This window comes from Lipophrys pholis, assembly GCF_963383615.2.
Source record: "Lipophrys pholis genome assembly, chromosome: 14".
NCBI classification, from domain to species: domain Eukaryota; kingdom Metazoa; phylum Chordata; class Actinopteri; order Blenniiformes; family Blenniidae; genus Lipophrys; species Lipophrys pholis.
In genome coordinates, this window is record NC_137633.1 from 14,906,048 (window position 1) to 14,919,387 (window position 13,340).

General features: G+C 42.4%; 2 protein-coding genes across 3 annotated transcripts; both read left to right on the forward strand.

Annotated features, from left to right (window-relative positions):
• The first annotated feature begins 1,107 nt into the window (after positions 1 to 1,107).
• Positions 1,108 to 6,046, forward strand: LOC308120250 (actin, alpha cardiac muscle 1). 2 transcript variants are annotated; one of them, XM_080480749.1, is made up of 7 exons: positions 1,108 to 1,198; positions 1,685 to 1,823; positions 2,230 to 2,554; positions 2,632 to 2,793; positions 3,011 to 3,202; positions 5,353 to 5,534; positions 5,615 to 6,046. In XM_080480749.1, the coding sequence occupies exons 2-7, from the start codon at positions 1,695 to 1,697 to the stop codon at positions 5,756 to 5,758; spliced, it is 1,134 nt and encodes a 377-aa protein (XP_080336875.1). In that variant the 5' UTR covers positions 1,108 to 1,198; positions 1,685 to 1,694; the 3' UTR covers positions 5,759 to 6,046. The 2 variants fall into 2 exon arrangements, with proteins under 2 accessions (XP_080336875.1, XP_080336876.1); XM_080480750.1 differs by having other exon boundaries at positions 1,110 to 1,198; positions 1,655 to 1,823.
• Positions 6,047 to 7,088: 1,042 nt separating this feature from the next.
• On the forward strand, positions 7,089 to 9,610 carry LOC308120281 (gap junction delta-2 protein). The gene is made up of 2 exons (XM_080480794.1): positions 7,089 to 7,468; positions 8,282 to 9,610. The coding sequence occupies exons 1-2, from the start codon at positions 7,398 to 7,400 to the stop codon at positions 9,123 to 9,125; spliced, it is 915 nt and encodes a 304-aa protein (XP_080336920.1). The 5' UTR covers positions 7,089 to 7,397; the 3' UTR covers positions 9,126 to 9,610.
• The last annotated feature ends 3,730 nt before the right edge of the window (positions 9,611 to 13,340 follow it).

Below are 13,340 nucleotides of genomic sequence, written 5' to 3' on the forward strand. Positions count from 1 at the left end.
TCCATTACTCTGGACTGAGCCCGGCAGCATGTGGCGCACGTTTCTGAAATTAAATCAAGTAGTTGGGGGCTGATGGGGACACCCTCACACTGACTGCTCTGAAATGAGGAGGAGTGTTTGGTCTGCAGGATGGCTGCCCCTCTTTGGGATAAATTTGAAATGTGGGCTTTGGAGCAGCTGCTGCCACCAGCTGTGTGGCACAAGTGGTCTCGCCATTTGGTTCTGTCAGCCTGCATGTGCACTGCAGTCTAAATTGATATGTGGGTGACGGATATTTTAAGAAACACACACAAATAATACAAAACAAGAAGTTGTGGATGTGTGCTCGATGTTGGTCACGCTTGAATGTTTTAATGTAGAATTAGATAGGTGCCATAATCTGATTGCCTCTCCAAACAATTCTCATTTATTCTAGGTGATTATAACATTGAGGGAAGTGTCACTTCTCATTTTATCGGCGCTGTCTTGATAAGGGGAAATGGTGAATGGACTTCACTTACATTGAACATTTTAAAACAACTCATGAGCAGTCACACACAGCTGCCAGGCGAAGACACACAGGATTGGGAAAAAAAACTTGGGGCTTGGAGTGTTTTGTCTTGCCCACAGACACTTTGGCACATGTTGGCATGATGGGGATCCGAACCACCGACTTAGGAAATGAAAGTCAATCCTCTTCACCAGCTGCAGCCACTCTCAGATCAACTGAGCCACTTCCTCTCACAGGTTGTGGTATTAATATCAAAGTTTTCCTCTTGGGGCCCCCTGTGCCTTCACCCCTACTGCCATACAAATTCAATAGAGCCGTTCCTGATTAAATCTATCAATCTTATGTGGCTGTTCATCTTTCAGTTGGACAATTTTTTGTTTGAAGAGTAATTGTTGGTTCATATTGGAGAGCAGATTACACACCAAAGTTATTTTTTTTCGGAATATGATGAAGAGTAATCAGTGCGTAAAAGATCAAAATAAGGCAGTGATCGTCCTCCTGCCGGCGCAGAGTTCCCTCTCCCCGTCAAGCCTTTCATGGAGAGGCTGTTGTCAAAGGGGCGATGGGATACCAAATATGGAGAAGGGGTCGCACTGGTTGGCCCCATCTCACATCTCACAGACACTTGACCGAGTATAAATCGTCTCGACGCAGTGTTTCAGCACTCCTGGTTTACACACTCAGGATCCAACCCCGGGTGCTGATCTGGTGAGTACCGAAGGAGGATCAACCACTGTGGACTTATTACAAGAGGATGGGCACACGATTTTAACACACATGGCGTAACCTAACCAGATGTCATCTTCTAACTGTAAAACGGAGCATCTCCTCACGTCAACCTGCGGGAAATCAACTTTTTGAAATATATAACATTATCAAGGATTACATCAGCTTTTAATACTAACATTAATCATTAACGTCCAAATGACCAATGTTAGACACCCCATCAAGAAAAATCAGACTATATCACTTTTTTAATTTCTTTATCAGGGTATCATTTGGGTACAATTAAAAAAGACAATGAGACTCAGAAAGCATCCATACACCGGAAAACACCGCATTGTTTGTGTTATTAACAGCGTGTCAACGAAGACAAATCAATATCTTCTAAATCGCCCACCTCAAATACAAACAGGGATTTTAACAACCGATCTAACCGTGCAGATACACGCACGCACGCCTTTGTTTTTACAGAGCTCCAGCCATGTGCGACGACGACGAGACCACCGCCCTGGTGTGCGATAATGGCTCCGGCCTGGTGAAGGCTGGCTTCGCCGGCGATGACGCACCGCGCGCCGTCTTCCCTTCCATCGTTGGTCGACCCCGTCACCAGGTACGGAAAACACACCATTAACACAACAAATGTATCGGTTGTGACAGCCAGTACCACTTCGAACACTTTACAGTAAGGTTTAAACAGGGACAGCAGTTTGGAACCAGGATGCCCGGATAAGTTTGCGCACCATAATCACGCATTCCATTGCAGTTAGGAACTCTCTCTCTCTCTGTCTCTCTCTGTCTCTCTGTCTCTCTCTGTCTCTGTCTCTCTCTCTCTCTCTCTCTCTCTCTCTCTCTCTCTCTCTCTCTCTCTCTCTCTCTCTCTCTCTCTCTCTCTCTCTCTCTCTCTCTCTCTCTCTCTCTCTCTCTCTCTCTCTCTCTCTCTCAAAAAAAGTCTTATAGGTGTATCTGTGAGCGGACCATTTATTACACCATTGTTACTTTGTCTTTGCTATTTTCAGGGCGTCATGGTTGGTATGGGCCAAAAGGATTCGTACGTCGGCGACGAGGCCCAGAGCAAAAGAGGTATCCTGACCCTGAAGTACCCGATCGAACACGGCATCATCACCAACTGGGATGACATGGAGAAGATCTGGCACCATACATTTTACAACGAGCTGCGAGTGGCCCCTGAGGAGCACCCCACCCTGCTGACTGAGGCCCCGCTGAACCCAAAAGCCAACAGAGAGAAGATGACCCAGATCATGTTTGAGACATTTAACGTTCCCGCAATGTACGTGGCCATCCAGGCCGTGCTCTCCCTGTACGCATCCGGTCGTACCACAGGTATGCAGATCGAGTCATCACCTGAACGTTTGATGTCATCTCAATAAACTCATAACCACATTTTCATGATAATGTAGGTATTGTCCTGGACTCTGGTGACGGTGTGACCCACAACGTACCCATCTATGAGGGTTACGCTCTTCCTCACGCCATCATGCGTCTCGACCTGGCCGGTCGTGACCTCACGGATTACCTCATGAAGATCTTGACAGAGCGTGGATATTCCTTTGTCACAACAGGTGAGCGCAAAGGGATAATCACAAATGCCATAAATATACGGTTACGCGTTTTACGCATCGTCCCAATCAAGTGACGGCCACAAGTAAAAACAAATATTACAACATAAAATGGTTTTATGCTCAATCTAGTATTGAAAATCAACTTCAAACAGCCTCTAACGTGCCAATATTTTGAAGCATCTTCGACTCAGTAACATTCTCATTTGACGTCCTTCAGCTGAGCGCGAGATCGTGCGTGACATCAAGGAGAAGCTGTGCTACGTCGCGCTGGACTTCGAGAATGAGATGGCCACGGCCGCCTCCTCCTCCTCCCTGGAGAAGAGCTACGAGTTGCCCGACGGTCAGGTCATCACCATTGGGAATGAGCGTTTCCGCTGCCCGGAGACCGTCTTCCAGCCCTCATTCATTGGTGCGTAAAAGCAAAGGCGGACAACCACGCGCTGTAATTAGTGCCACTACGTTACAGTGAAGACACAGTAAATGAACTGTAAGAACTTTTAGTGTTTCGGGCTCTACCCAATGAAGACATTTTTTTTTTTTCTTGTCAGGGAGTAGTACTTTTCTGGTACTCATATAAATTATTCCCATTTAAAATCTTAAAGCTCCGAAAACCACATTTCAATTGGCACTAAAATGTACATGCAACACATATAATAAACTTGTTAGATTTGGTGCAGTAGTTTAAACTTAACTCTGTGGGATGGCTTCTAACCATAACAACATTAAATTGTTGCTTTCAAATGATTGCATCAGTAATTAATCGTGTAATACAGCCTAGCAGTTTCTAAGGAACCACTTTACATGATAGACAGTTTCTCTTTTGATACCAACAGTACATGCAGAGAATACTAAGACTCTGGAAGCAGACATTTTGCTTTATTTTTTGTTAAGGTTCACTTAACATCAACATTGAAACAGAAATTATTCTAGTATCCCTGAATACTACTTAAATAAAGAAATGAGAGTACATCTAATAAATTAGTTCTACACTTACTTACCGGGTAGTCTTGGTTCAGAGCATTCTGGAAACTTCAAAAATAACTGGGCATAATAACATACTCAATACTCATAAAAGTATTGCAGAATACTACTTAACTACAGTGATTGAAATAATTTTAAAGCGTCACATACACTTTAAGGTATCGTACAATTTGTTCTCGGAAACCTGAAACACAACATAAGTACAATCAAAGTTACATATTTCAAATATTCATTAAAATCTACCTCAATACTTCTTATTTATGTTAATACAAGTACTTCTATGTCACTACTTTCAAATGATCCAGTGTATTCTAACTTGAAACACAACTTAAATATGATCAAAATTGCATACTTAAACAAAAGTACAAGTTCCCCCAAATACTATAGATATAGTAATGTGAGTATGTAAGATATGTTTTTGTTTTGTTAATGAATGAAATAAAGATTAACTAACTAACTAACTAACTAACTAACTAACTAACTAACTAACTAACTAACTAACTAACTAACTAACTAACTAACTAACTAACTAACTAACATACCTTACTTCCACCACTGGTCACAGTCCAATGTAAACATGAAACATAAATTCAGTATGAGTAAAATTTTCAACATAATCCTAAAAGTACAAAAAATTTACTCAAAAGTTATTTGTAATAACGTGAGTATTTGTGTTTCGTTTCATCCAACCGTGGCCACGATCCAGAGTGTTATACAAACTTTTAACAATTTTAAAAAAGATATACTGATGAAAGTGAAATGACTCCAATATACAACTTAATAACAGTAATGTCAGTACTTCTAAGTATTTTTTCAACCACTGTTCAGTGTGGTGAGGAAATTTCAAGCATAACTTTTGAGTAAAGTTGCATACTCAGAATGTATTAATAAATGTACTAAAACGAGAATAGTACCTTTTTACAGTAATGTGAGTATTTTTGGTTACATCCAGCGTTGGCCACGGTAGGTATTTGAAAAAAAAAAAAAAATACTCATAAAAACCAAAATATCACTAAAATACATTATTGTGAGTGCTTGTAATTTACTACTTCCAACCCTGGTCACAATGTGTTCTAGAAACATGAAAACCTTGGGCAAACACGTACAGTACATTTTTTAGTGACATGAGATACATTTCCTACCAATTTGTAAAACTTAAATAAAACAATTTAACTTATTCTGATGTTCTCCATCCTGGATTAGGAACACTCTAATTAGTTTATTTACTTAGTTTATAACAAAGTGTTTGTACTCCCCTTGTGGAGGAGTAGTGACTCGACACCGACGAAACTTTTGAATGAGTGTTGTTTCTATCCTCTGATGGGTTTATTGGCCAAATCGCTGACTAATTGCGATCACCAACTGGAGGTCACAGTTAATCCATCTCAGATTTACCACCTCGCGCCCGATAAACAGCCGCCTGCGATGTGAGGCGCGCGCGCGCTGGCGGCGCGGGGCGCGCAGGGCTAACGGAGCTGTCCGTTTCAGCACCTGTCCTGACAGCTGACGGCGGTGTCAGATGTGTCGTGTGCTGCAGGGGCGATGAAACTCACAGAAATGTTCGCTGTGTTCGCACAGGCATGGAATCTGCTGGCATCCACGAAACCACATACAACAGCATCATGAAGTGCGACATTGACATCCGTAAGGATCTGTACGCCAACAACGTCCTCTCCGGGGGGACCACCATGTACCCGGGTATCGCTGACCGCATGCAGAAAGAGATCACCGCTCTGGCCCCAAGTACCATGAAGATTAAGGTAGCTTCAAGTCACAGTTTGTCATTACGCGGATATATCTACTTGCAGCTTCACAGATAAAGCAATGTGTTTGTGTTTAGATCATCGCCCCCCCTGAGAGGAAGTACTCCGTGTGGATCGGCGGCTCAATCCTCGCCTCTCTGTCCACCTTCCAGCAGATGTGGATCAGCAAACAGGAGTACGATGAGGCAGGACCCTCAATCGTCCACCGAAAGTGTTTCTAAGCGTCAAAACTGCTCTCGTCCTCACCATCTCAACTTCCCCTCACCGCTCCCCCTCGTCTGTGCCAACAACAAACGTTATGGCTCCAAAGCAGAAATCCATGTGCTGTCGTCCAATTATTTGTTTACACAAGTGCAATTTATATGTGGAAATGTATAGGTTTATAAATAAAGAAGTCCTGAGCCTCTTTCTTTCCTTTTTTTTTTTTTTATAAGATAAATTTCAAAGTGAAGAGATTCCAAAATACGCATCATGTTTCAAAGTTTTATTAACTGAAAACAACCCTACGGAAAAAAAAAAAGCAAAAAAAAAAAAAAAAGCAAAAGAACACAATGATTCATTGAGAGTTTATTTTAGGTACAAGGGCTTTCTGTGTGTAACTAGAGGTGTTCAAAGTATGTATTATTCACTACCGGGGCAATCCCACACATATCTCTGACTTGTAGCGCAAAATCACCCAGCGGTCTGATATTGGAGTGCACACAATGCAGAGCCATAAATTGAAATCGCAGAACAATATACAGGGCGGAGTCACATACTTCGCTTCTATTTTTAAACTTCCACACAGACACAGAGAGGCAGACAGGCAGGCTGCCTTGTAAAGCGATTAGCAACTCGGATGGTACTTTCACTCTGTCACTGTATCCACAGCGTCATCTCTGCCCGGGGTGAAAACAACAGCTCTGCCATCCGGGCCAGCAGCCGGCGACATGGGGTGGGATACCTCTGGGCATGTGAGGCTGTCCGCTCCAACAAAGAAAGGATTAGGTCAATTGTTAAAGCTGCGCACTGGTCGGGGATATGGAACAATAAATAAATCAAGCATACTTTAAATGTTTGCTATATGTATTATAAACTGCACGTGTTCAAGTGTGTGAGTGCATCACTGATAAGTTAAAAGCACAGGAAAGTCACCTTGACCCATGTCACCCGGACACGGATCATCCACAGGCTTTGCCTGGGAACGGCGCGTTGCTGGAGAGGTGTATATTTAGACCTCTTGCTGCGTTAGTTGCGTATGGAGCAACACGGTGTGGCTTGGCGCTCACCACGCACGAGGAAACACCCGTGCAAGAATGCATAAACTGAGTCTGCTGAATCGCTCACGCTATACAAAACAACAATATTGGAAATCAGAAGGGCAGGCTCTCCTGGCTGCGCTCCACCGACCTGTCTGTGCGTACGTGACGCATGGGGAGGGGGGAGACTACTTAAAGGCGGATTAACGCTGGCAAGACATTAAATCCAACCTCCCTCCATCCAGACGCTGCGCGCAGCCTATCAACCTGATCTGAAGATCGAAAATAGGAGGGCTTATAGTAATCAGCCCTCAGACTCTCATGACAAGGAAAAGTGTGGCAACGTTGTGGGAGCGCTCGGCACACACAGCAGGACGCTCACTGGCGCTGCGCGCTGAGCGCACAACCAACCAGAAAGCGCGCAGACACTCGCAGAGAGACGGGGACGGTAGCAGCATCCCGTGACGGATGCATTTTTTAGCTGAATTCGGACGCTTTGGAGACTGACAGCGAGGAAAAACAGAGAGAAGCTGGACGGGAAATAAACGTTTTTTTTTCCTTTTCTCTCGGAGGGATTTGAACACTTTGCTTTTTTACATTCGTCTTCTCCGGATGCTCAGAAATGGGGGAATGGACTATACTAGAGAGGCTCCTGGAGGCTGCTGTCCAGCAGCACTCTACTATGATAGGAAGGTAAGATGATCAGCAAAAACCAAGAACAACGAAGAAATGCAGCAGCCTCCAGGATCGTCTTTAGCATGGGCCCCCAGTCCCCCGTTTCTGTGTTTTGACTCCAGGATCTTCTGTAGCATGGTGCCCAGTGCGTCGTGTCTGTGTTGTGGATTTTTTTCCTGTCTTGTTTCACAGATTCCCCCTTTTGTCCTCCACCTAAACGAGACAGCTGAGTAAATCAGTTGACAAGCTGTCTTTCCAGAGCCTGGGATGGTGCTGCAAAGTATAACGAGCTAAACCACACTACAATTCATCTGTCGTTTCATGTATTCATTCATTCATCCACTTATCCATTTGATGTTCGTTGTGGTGAGTTTGAGTGGTGAATGTGCACTCACGGGTGGCAGGTGGAGACGGAGCGAGAGTCGAGAGAGAGCGCGAGAGCGAGAGCGAGCGAGATCACCTTTTCACATTAACAAAGCTCATACAGATATTGCCTACATGTCATTTCCATTACGTGAAAAACCAAAAAAACACAAGAAATACCGAGATACTGGTAAGCAAAACACACACACACACATACACCGCGTCCTGTTTCAGCACTGGACAGCTCCTTAAACCAACACCCAGATTGGACTCTGCGCTTCAGCGCGCGAAAGGCACCACACACACACACACACACACACACACACACACACACACACACACACACACACACACACACACACACACACACACACACACACACACACACACACACACACGCACACACACGCACGCATTCATAGATTTACACTTATTTTCACATTGTTTGTTTGTTTGCTTGCTTTTTAGGATCCTACTAACAGTGGTGGTCATCTTCCGGATTCTAATCGTAGCAATAGTTGGAGAGACTGTCTATGATGACGAGCAGACCATGTTTGTTTGTAACACCTTACAACCGGGCTGCAACCAAGCATGCTACGACAAGGCATTTCCCATTTCACACATTAGATATTGGGTTTTTCAAATCATCATGGTGTGCACCCCGAGTCTTTGTTTTATCACATACTCGGTGCATCAGTCGGCCAAGCAGAAGGAGCGGCGATACTCAACAGTCTATCTGACACTAGATAAGGATCAAGATTCCCTGAAGCGAGACGAGAGCAAAAAGATAAAGAACACCATTGTAAACGGAGTACTTCAAAACACGGAGAACTCCACCAAGGAAGCCGAGCCGGACTGCTTGGAAGTCAAAGAGATCCCTAATTCGGCCATGAGAACTACAAAGTCCAAAATGAGGCGACAAGAGGGCATCTCCAGGTTTTACATCATCCAGGTGGTTTTCAGAAACGCGCTGGAAATTGGCTTTTTGGTGGGTCAGTATTTCTTGTACGGATTCAACGTCCCGTCGGTGTACGAGTGCGATCGCTACCCCTGCATCAAAGACGTCGAGTGCTACGTGTCCAGACCCACGGAGAAGACAGTGTTCCTGGTCTTCATGTTCGCGGTCAGTGGGTTCTGTGTGGTGCTCAACCTGGCAGAACTCAATCATTTGGGCTGGAGGAAAATCAAAACGGCCGTGAGGGGCGTGCAGGCACGGAGGAAGTCCATCTATGAAATCAGAAATAAGGACTTGCCGAGGATGAGTGTGCCCAATTTTGGCCGCACTCAGTCCAGTGACTCTGCTTATGTGTGACACATGGGGGTGAAGAAGAAGTGAAAACATGTAAAAACAAACTAGAAATGATCATAACAATACCATGATGGACATGATGGACAGCTCCGCACGCCTAATTCGTGTCATGACTTTAAGAGTGGGCCGTTTTCTTTTCCTTTTATTTTTCAATTCTTTTAAGGACTTCATGGCAAGCGTGGATTACACGTTTGTTTACTTATTTATTAATGCACTGATGCAACTTTTTAGTAACGTTTATACTCTGTATAAGATGCTTAATGGAGACCATGTTAACGTGTTCACGCATTTACTCTTTGTGGGCTGTTCTGCTGTACTTGAAGGAGAGTAAATGCAAAAGAAAAATAATAAGAAAAAAAATTGCACTAAGAGGTGAACACCCGGGAGCCTGATCTTATCCAAATGTGCTACTGAACCTGACGGTGTTTTTAAGACATTTTCTTTCCACCTTTTTCTGGCACTAACCTAATTACCTGGCACCATTAAGGAAAAAAAAACAAAAAACAATCCAGATTTATATATATATGCATTAGATATATAAATCCTTACAGACAATGGTTAGTTCAAATACATCAGCTTAATTCATGTTTTTTGTTGCCTGTGTTGCACCACTGACCTTAACATATGTAACCATTCCATTGCTTAATAGCTGAACTTGCAAAACAGTATCTGGTGAATTTGCTGCAAACGCTAACGTCTGTGACTTCCTTAATTTATGACACACCAAAGCGCCCACTGCTTTTATTTGTGAAGTGTTTTCTTGCTTTTGTGTAATCAAGTGCCATACTTGTATATAAACATGATATATATATATATATGTATACATATGAATATATAAATATATAATACTCATCATAAAAGCTGATTCCCTGCTTGAATTATGCTGAATACCGCCCAGTTTTTGTTTTTTTTTAATTTGCTTTAAATGTGTTTGTTGTGATTTGAATGAAAAAGATAAGATATACCAAATCCTCTGTTTTTCTTTTGCAAACGACTGGAAAAAAATGAAGTGCTAGTCTTTTTTTTTTTTTTTTTTTTTAATATATCTATATACACAAAAATGGAGCATCAATCACAGCTGATCAAAACTGGGGGGAAAAAAAACAGCACAAATTGAAATTTTTATCAAAGAATGGGCAATACAAGTCTGCTCTGGTGCTACAGTTTTTCATAGAATGGTTTTAAATGTAACAGATCAGAAAAAAAACAACAAGCAAACATCTTTTTTCTTTTCTGTGGAAAATAAAAGTGGGATTCATGTACACCAGAAACGTGTGCGGTGCAGTATTTTGTGTCTGCTGCTGGAGCTGGATGTGACTGACCTATCACGGAGATATTCAGTGCAAGTTTTGCCTTGGTGCAGTGAAGATTATTAGCCACACCCACTCAGTTTTTTTTGTTTTTTTTAAGAAGCCTACTGCAGGACACACCTTGTGCAGGATCTCACCACTCTGCAATGTGTTGCAATACTGACGCTGCTTCCATGAGACACATCGATACTTATGCTCCAAAACGAAGTGGCCTGGGGGAACTGTTAGTCTATATGGCATGCATCAAATTAAAAAACTGTCCTGTATAATCACAGGATTTCAGAATGAACTTGATATGTGACTTTCCTTGTAGTCTGCCGGGAAGACAAAAAGCTGAACTCTTGAACATTGCAGGTGCTGCCCTTTCTGTTCATCCCTTCTCTTATTTAAGTAAGGAAGCAGAGGGGAGGGTTGGCGCTCCTTGTGAAGGTCAGAAAGAAAACAAAAGATGGGTAGTGGGAGAGAAAAAAAAAGGGCACAGTGCTCAACTATGAGACCACAGAAGGGAGAGTGTGAGAGGGACGAAACATTTGCAGGTCACGTTTGCAGGTGATCAGGGAAGGGCTGGTCTCCTTGTGAGTCTACTGCCGGGATGACTCTGCAAAGCCGGGAGAAATCGAACAGCAGCTGCACCTGCATCCATCTCCAACTCAGCAGGGACTCCAGATTTCTTCCTAAGTCATGAACTAGAAAAAAGAAAGGGAGAAGAAAGAAGAGCCGTTTGTCAACTTCACTGTGATGCAATGCAGTTCACAGCTGTGTGCACGTCTCTCTATGAATACTGGTTAATCCTGAAGTATCCTACAACAAAGCAAATGAAGTAAAACTGAAATCACTTTGGAGTATAAATATCCAAATGCTGCTATTTCATGTCTATAATTACCACAGCGTGCGCTGCAAAAGTCTTCAAGCTTTTGCTACAATATTACAAAAAAATCATCTGGAAATGTGTGAATGCAAAAAAGTGTATGTAGACATGCATTGATAATATGTGAGGACATAGCAGAGCTTAAAGTGTACCCGTAAATCTGTACTTCTAATGCTCACGGCAGCCTGCATACTGGCCACATAAAAGCTTTTAGCTGACAGTTTGAGAAATACACATGACAATTAACTGGTAGCAGATTTATGCATCTAAGACAAAGTGGATGTGCTGTACGTCAAAAAGGAGAAATCTCACAGACCTGTGCATTTATCTGCTGGCCTCAGCTACATTGCATCTACAGGAGAAGACAATAAGGCAGCATTTGAGCTATTTTAAGACGGCAGGAACACCTCCAATTTTGTGTGATTGCAGGTTCTCGGGATAAAGGCAGGGATTTGTAGTCACATTTCCTCCTTTAGTGTGACTCGCAGACAAAGAAATACGATCGCGCTGAAGGCACGGTTTGTTGTTTGCCTCCTCTGGTTGTCTTGTGTGGGGAGGAAGACATCGAGCTCATAAACAAACAGCTTTTTTATGAGCCGGGTGGACCTCTTCGTCATTATTCTTCCCATCTTGATTCAGGATGAAAAAAATATATATCTTGCTGCACATGCAGACAAGACAGAGACATAAATTGATCATCTTTATTGATCTCCCAGTATCATGGCTTGTTGCGTGAGCACATTCCTTTAGCACCGATTATTAAGGACAATTCATGTTATTTAAAATATTTTTGCATTCCCACAAATAGAGGGCTCATCTCCTTTGAGATACAGCTGAGATAATTTATCACAAAACCTTGATACTTTTTTCTTTCATTGACATGTGACTGTTCCGAGTGTGAACACATAAAATTGACATACTTAATAATGAAGCACAAACACCATGCATAAATGTAACAGCATTCATATTCAGGGCATGCCGAGACAATAAATAAAGGTGCCATGTTTGAGGTTAAATTTCATTGAAGCGACGAGGCTGTTGTCACGTCACCAGGCATGCTGCTCCAGTAGCTCCTGATATTAAGATTTAAAGCAGAGTGAACGCCCATGATTGTGTTTGTTATTCCGAAAGTAGATCAGGCATGTTTTCTATTTTTTAACATTGACCATTTAAATTGCATAGGCTTATGTTGCTGAGTGTAGCTCCGGCGTAGCTTCAGGCTGGTGGGTCTGTTTAAAAAGATGTGAAAAGACTGAGTGAGTTGTTCGGGGTTCAGTGAGCTCATCTGCTCAACCAGTGTCTCTTGGCACTTTCCTCCTGAGAAGGACAAAAAAGTGGTCTTTGTAGCTTGGAATTTGAGACGCGATGCATCCTGAGCTGTGCGTTTATACTTGGGGGACAAGCTCATAAGAACACATGAATGATGAAGTTGAGGACATTTTTATTTCATCATTTCTGCAGCTTACAGTGTCAAGAACAGAAATATGTGAAGTCTTATGAATTATCCGCACATGTTTGAATTGTATTTTGGAGAAAATACACCTAAGAACAACCACAATTTATTTTGAAATCATCCAGCCATCTTCCATAGTACTTCTATAGAATACTTAATACTTGCAAACATACAAATTGACATTGTTTTCCCGTTATTGGCCACCAACTAACCCAGATTGTCTCAACCCAGGACTTGAATCACATTATGTCTCCAAAAGCCCCATGCATGTTTTGTTTCAAGTAATAACTCATGGTTAATGTTGTGTTTGTGAGGGCAAAAAAAATTGTTCTATTAAAAAATACAAAGATAAAAAAAACAAAAACAATTTAAGCTATTTAAAAAAAAAAAAAGTGTCACTTCTTCCTCCCTTTTTCACATATATGAAGGTTAGCAGCTGTTGAGATCCACCGCTGAGCTCTACGGAAAACACTGAAACAAATGTCACTTGTTAAAGCTTCACTCAAACTGTTTCTTCTGACCATACTGATTACTACATTATGAATTTTGTTGCTCATGTTAAAATATTAGTCCGTCTTACACTGAAT

Coding starts and splice junctions, on each gene's coding strand:
- LOC308120250 (XM_080480749.1), top strand. CDS start 1,695: ATGTGCGACGACGACGAGACCACCGCCCTGGTGTGCGATAATGGCTCC. Junction 2,555..2,631: donor CGCATCCGGTCGTACCACAG/GTATGCAGATCG, acceptor ATGATAATGTAG/GTATTGTCCTGGACTCTGGT. Junction 3,203..5,352: donor CTTCCAGCCCTCATTCATTG/GTGCGTAAAAGC, acceptor GTGTTCGCACAG/GCATGGAATCTGCTGGCATC.
- LOC308120281 (XM_080480794.1), top strand. CDS start 7,398: ATGGGGGAATGGACTATACTAGAGAGGCTCCTGGAGGCTGCTGTCCAG. Junction 7,469..8,281: donor CACTCTACTATGATAGGAAG/GTAAGATGATCA, acceptor CTTGCTTTTTAG/GATCCTACTAACAGTGGTGG.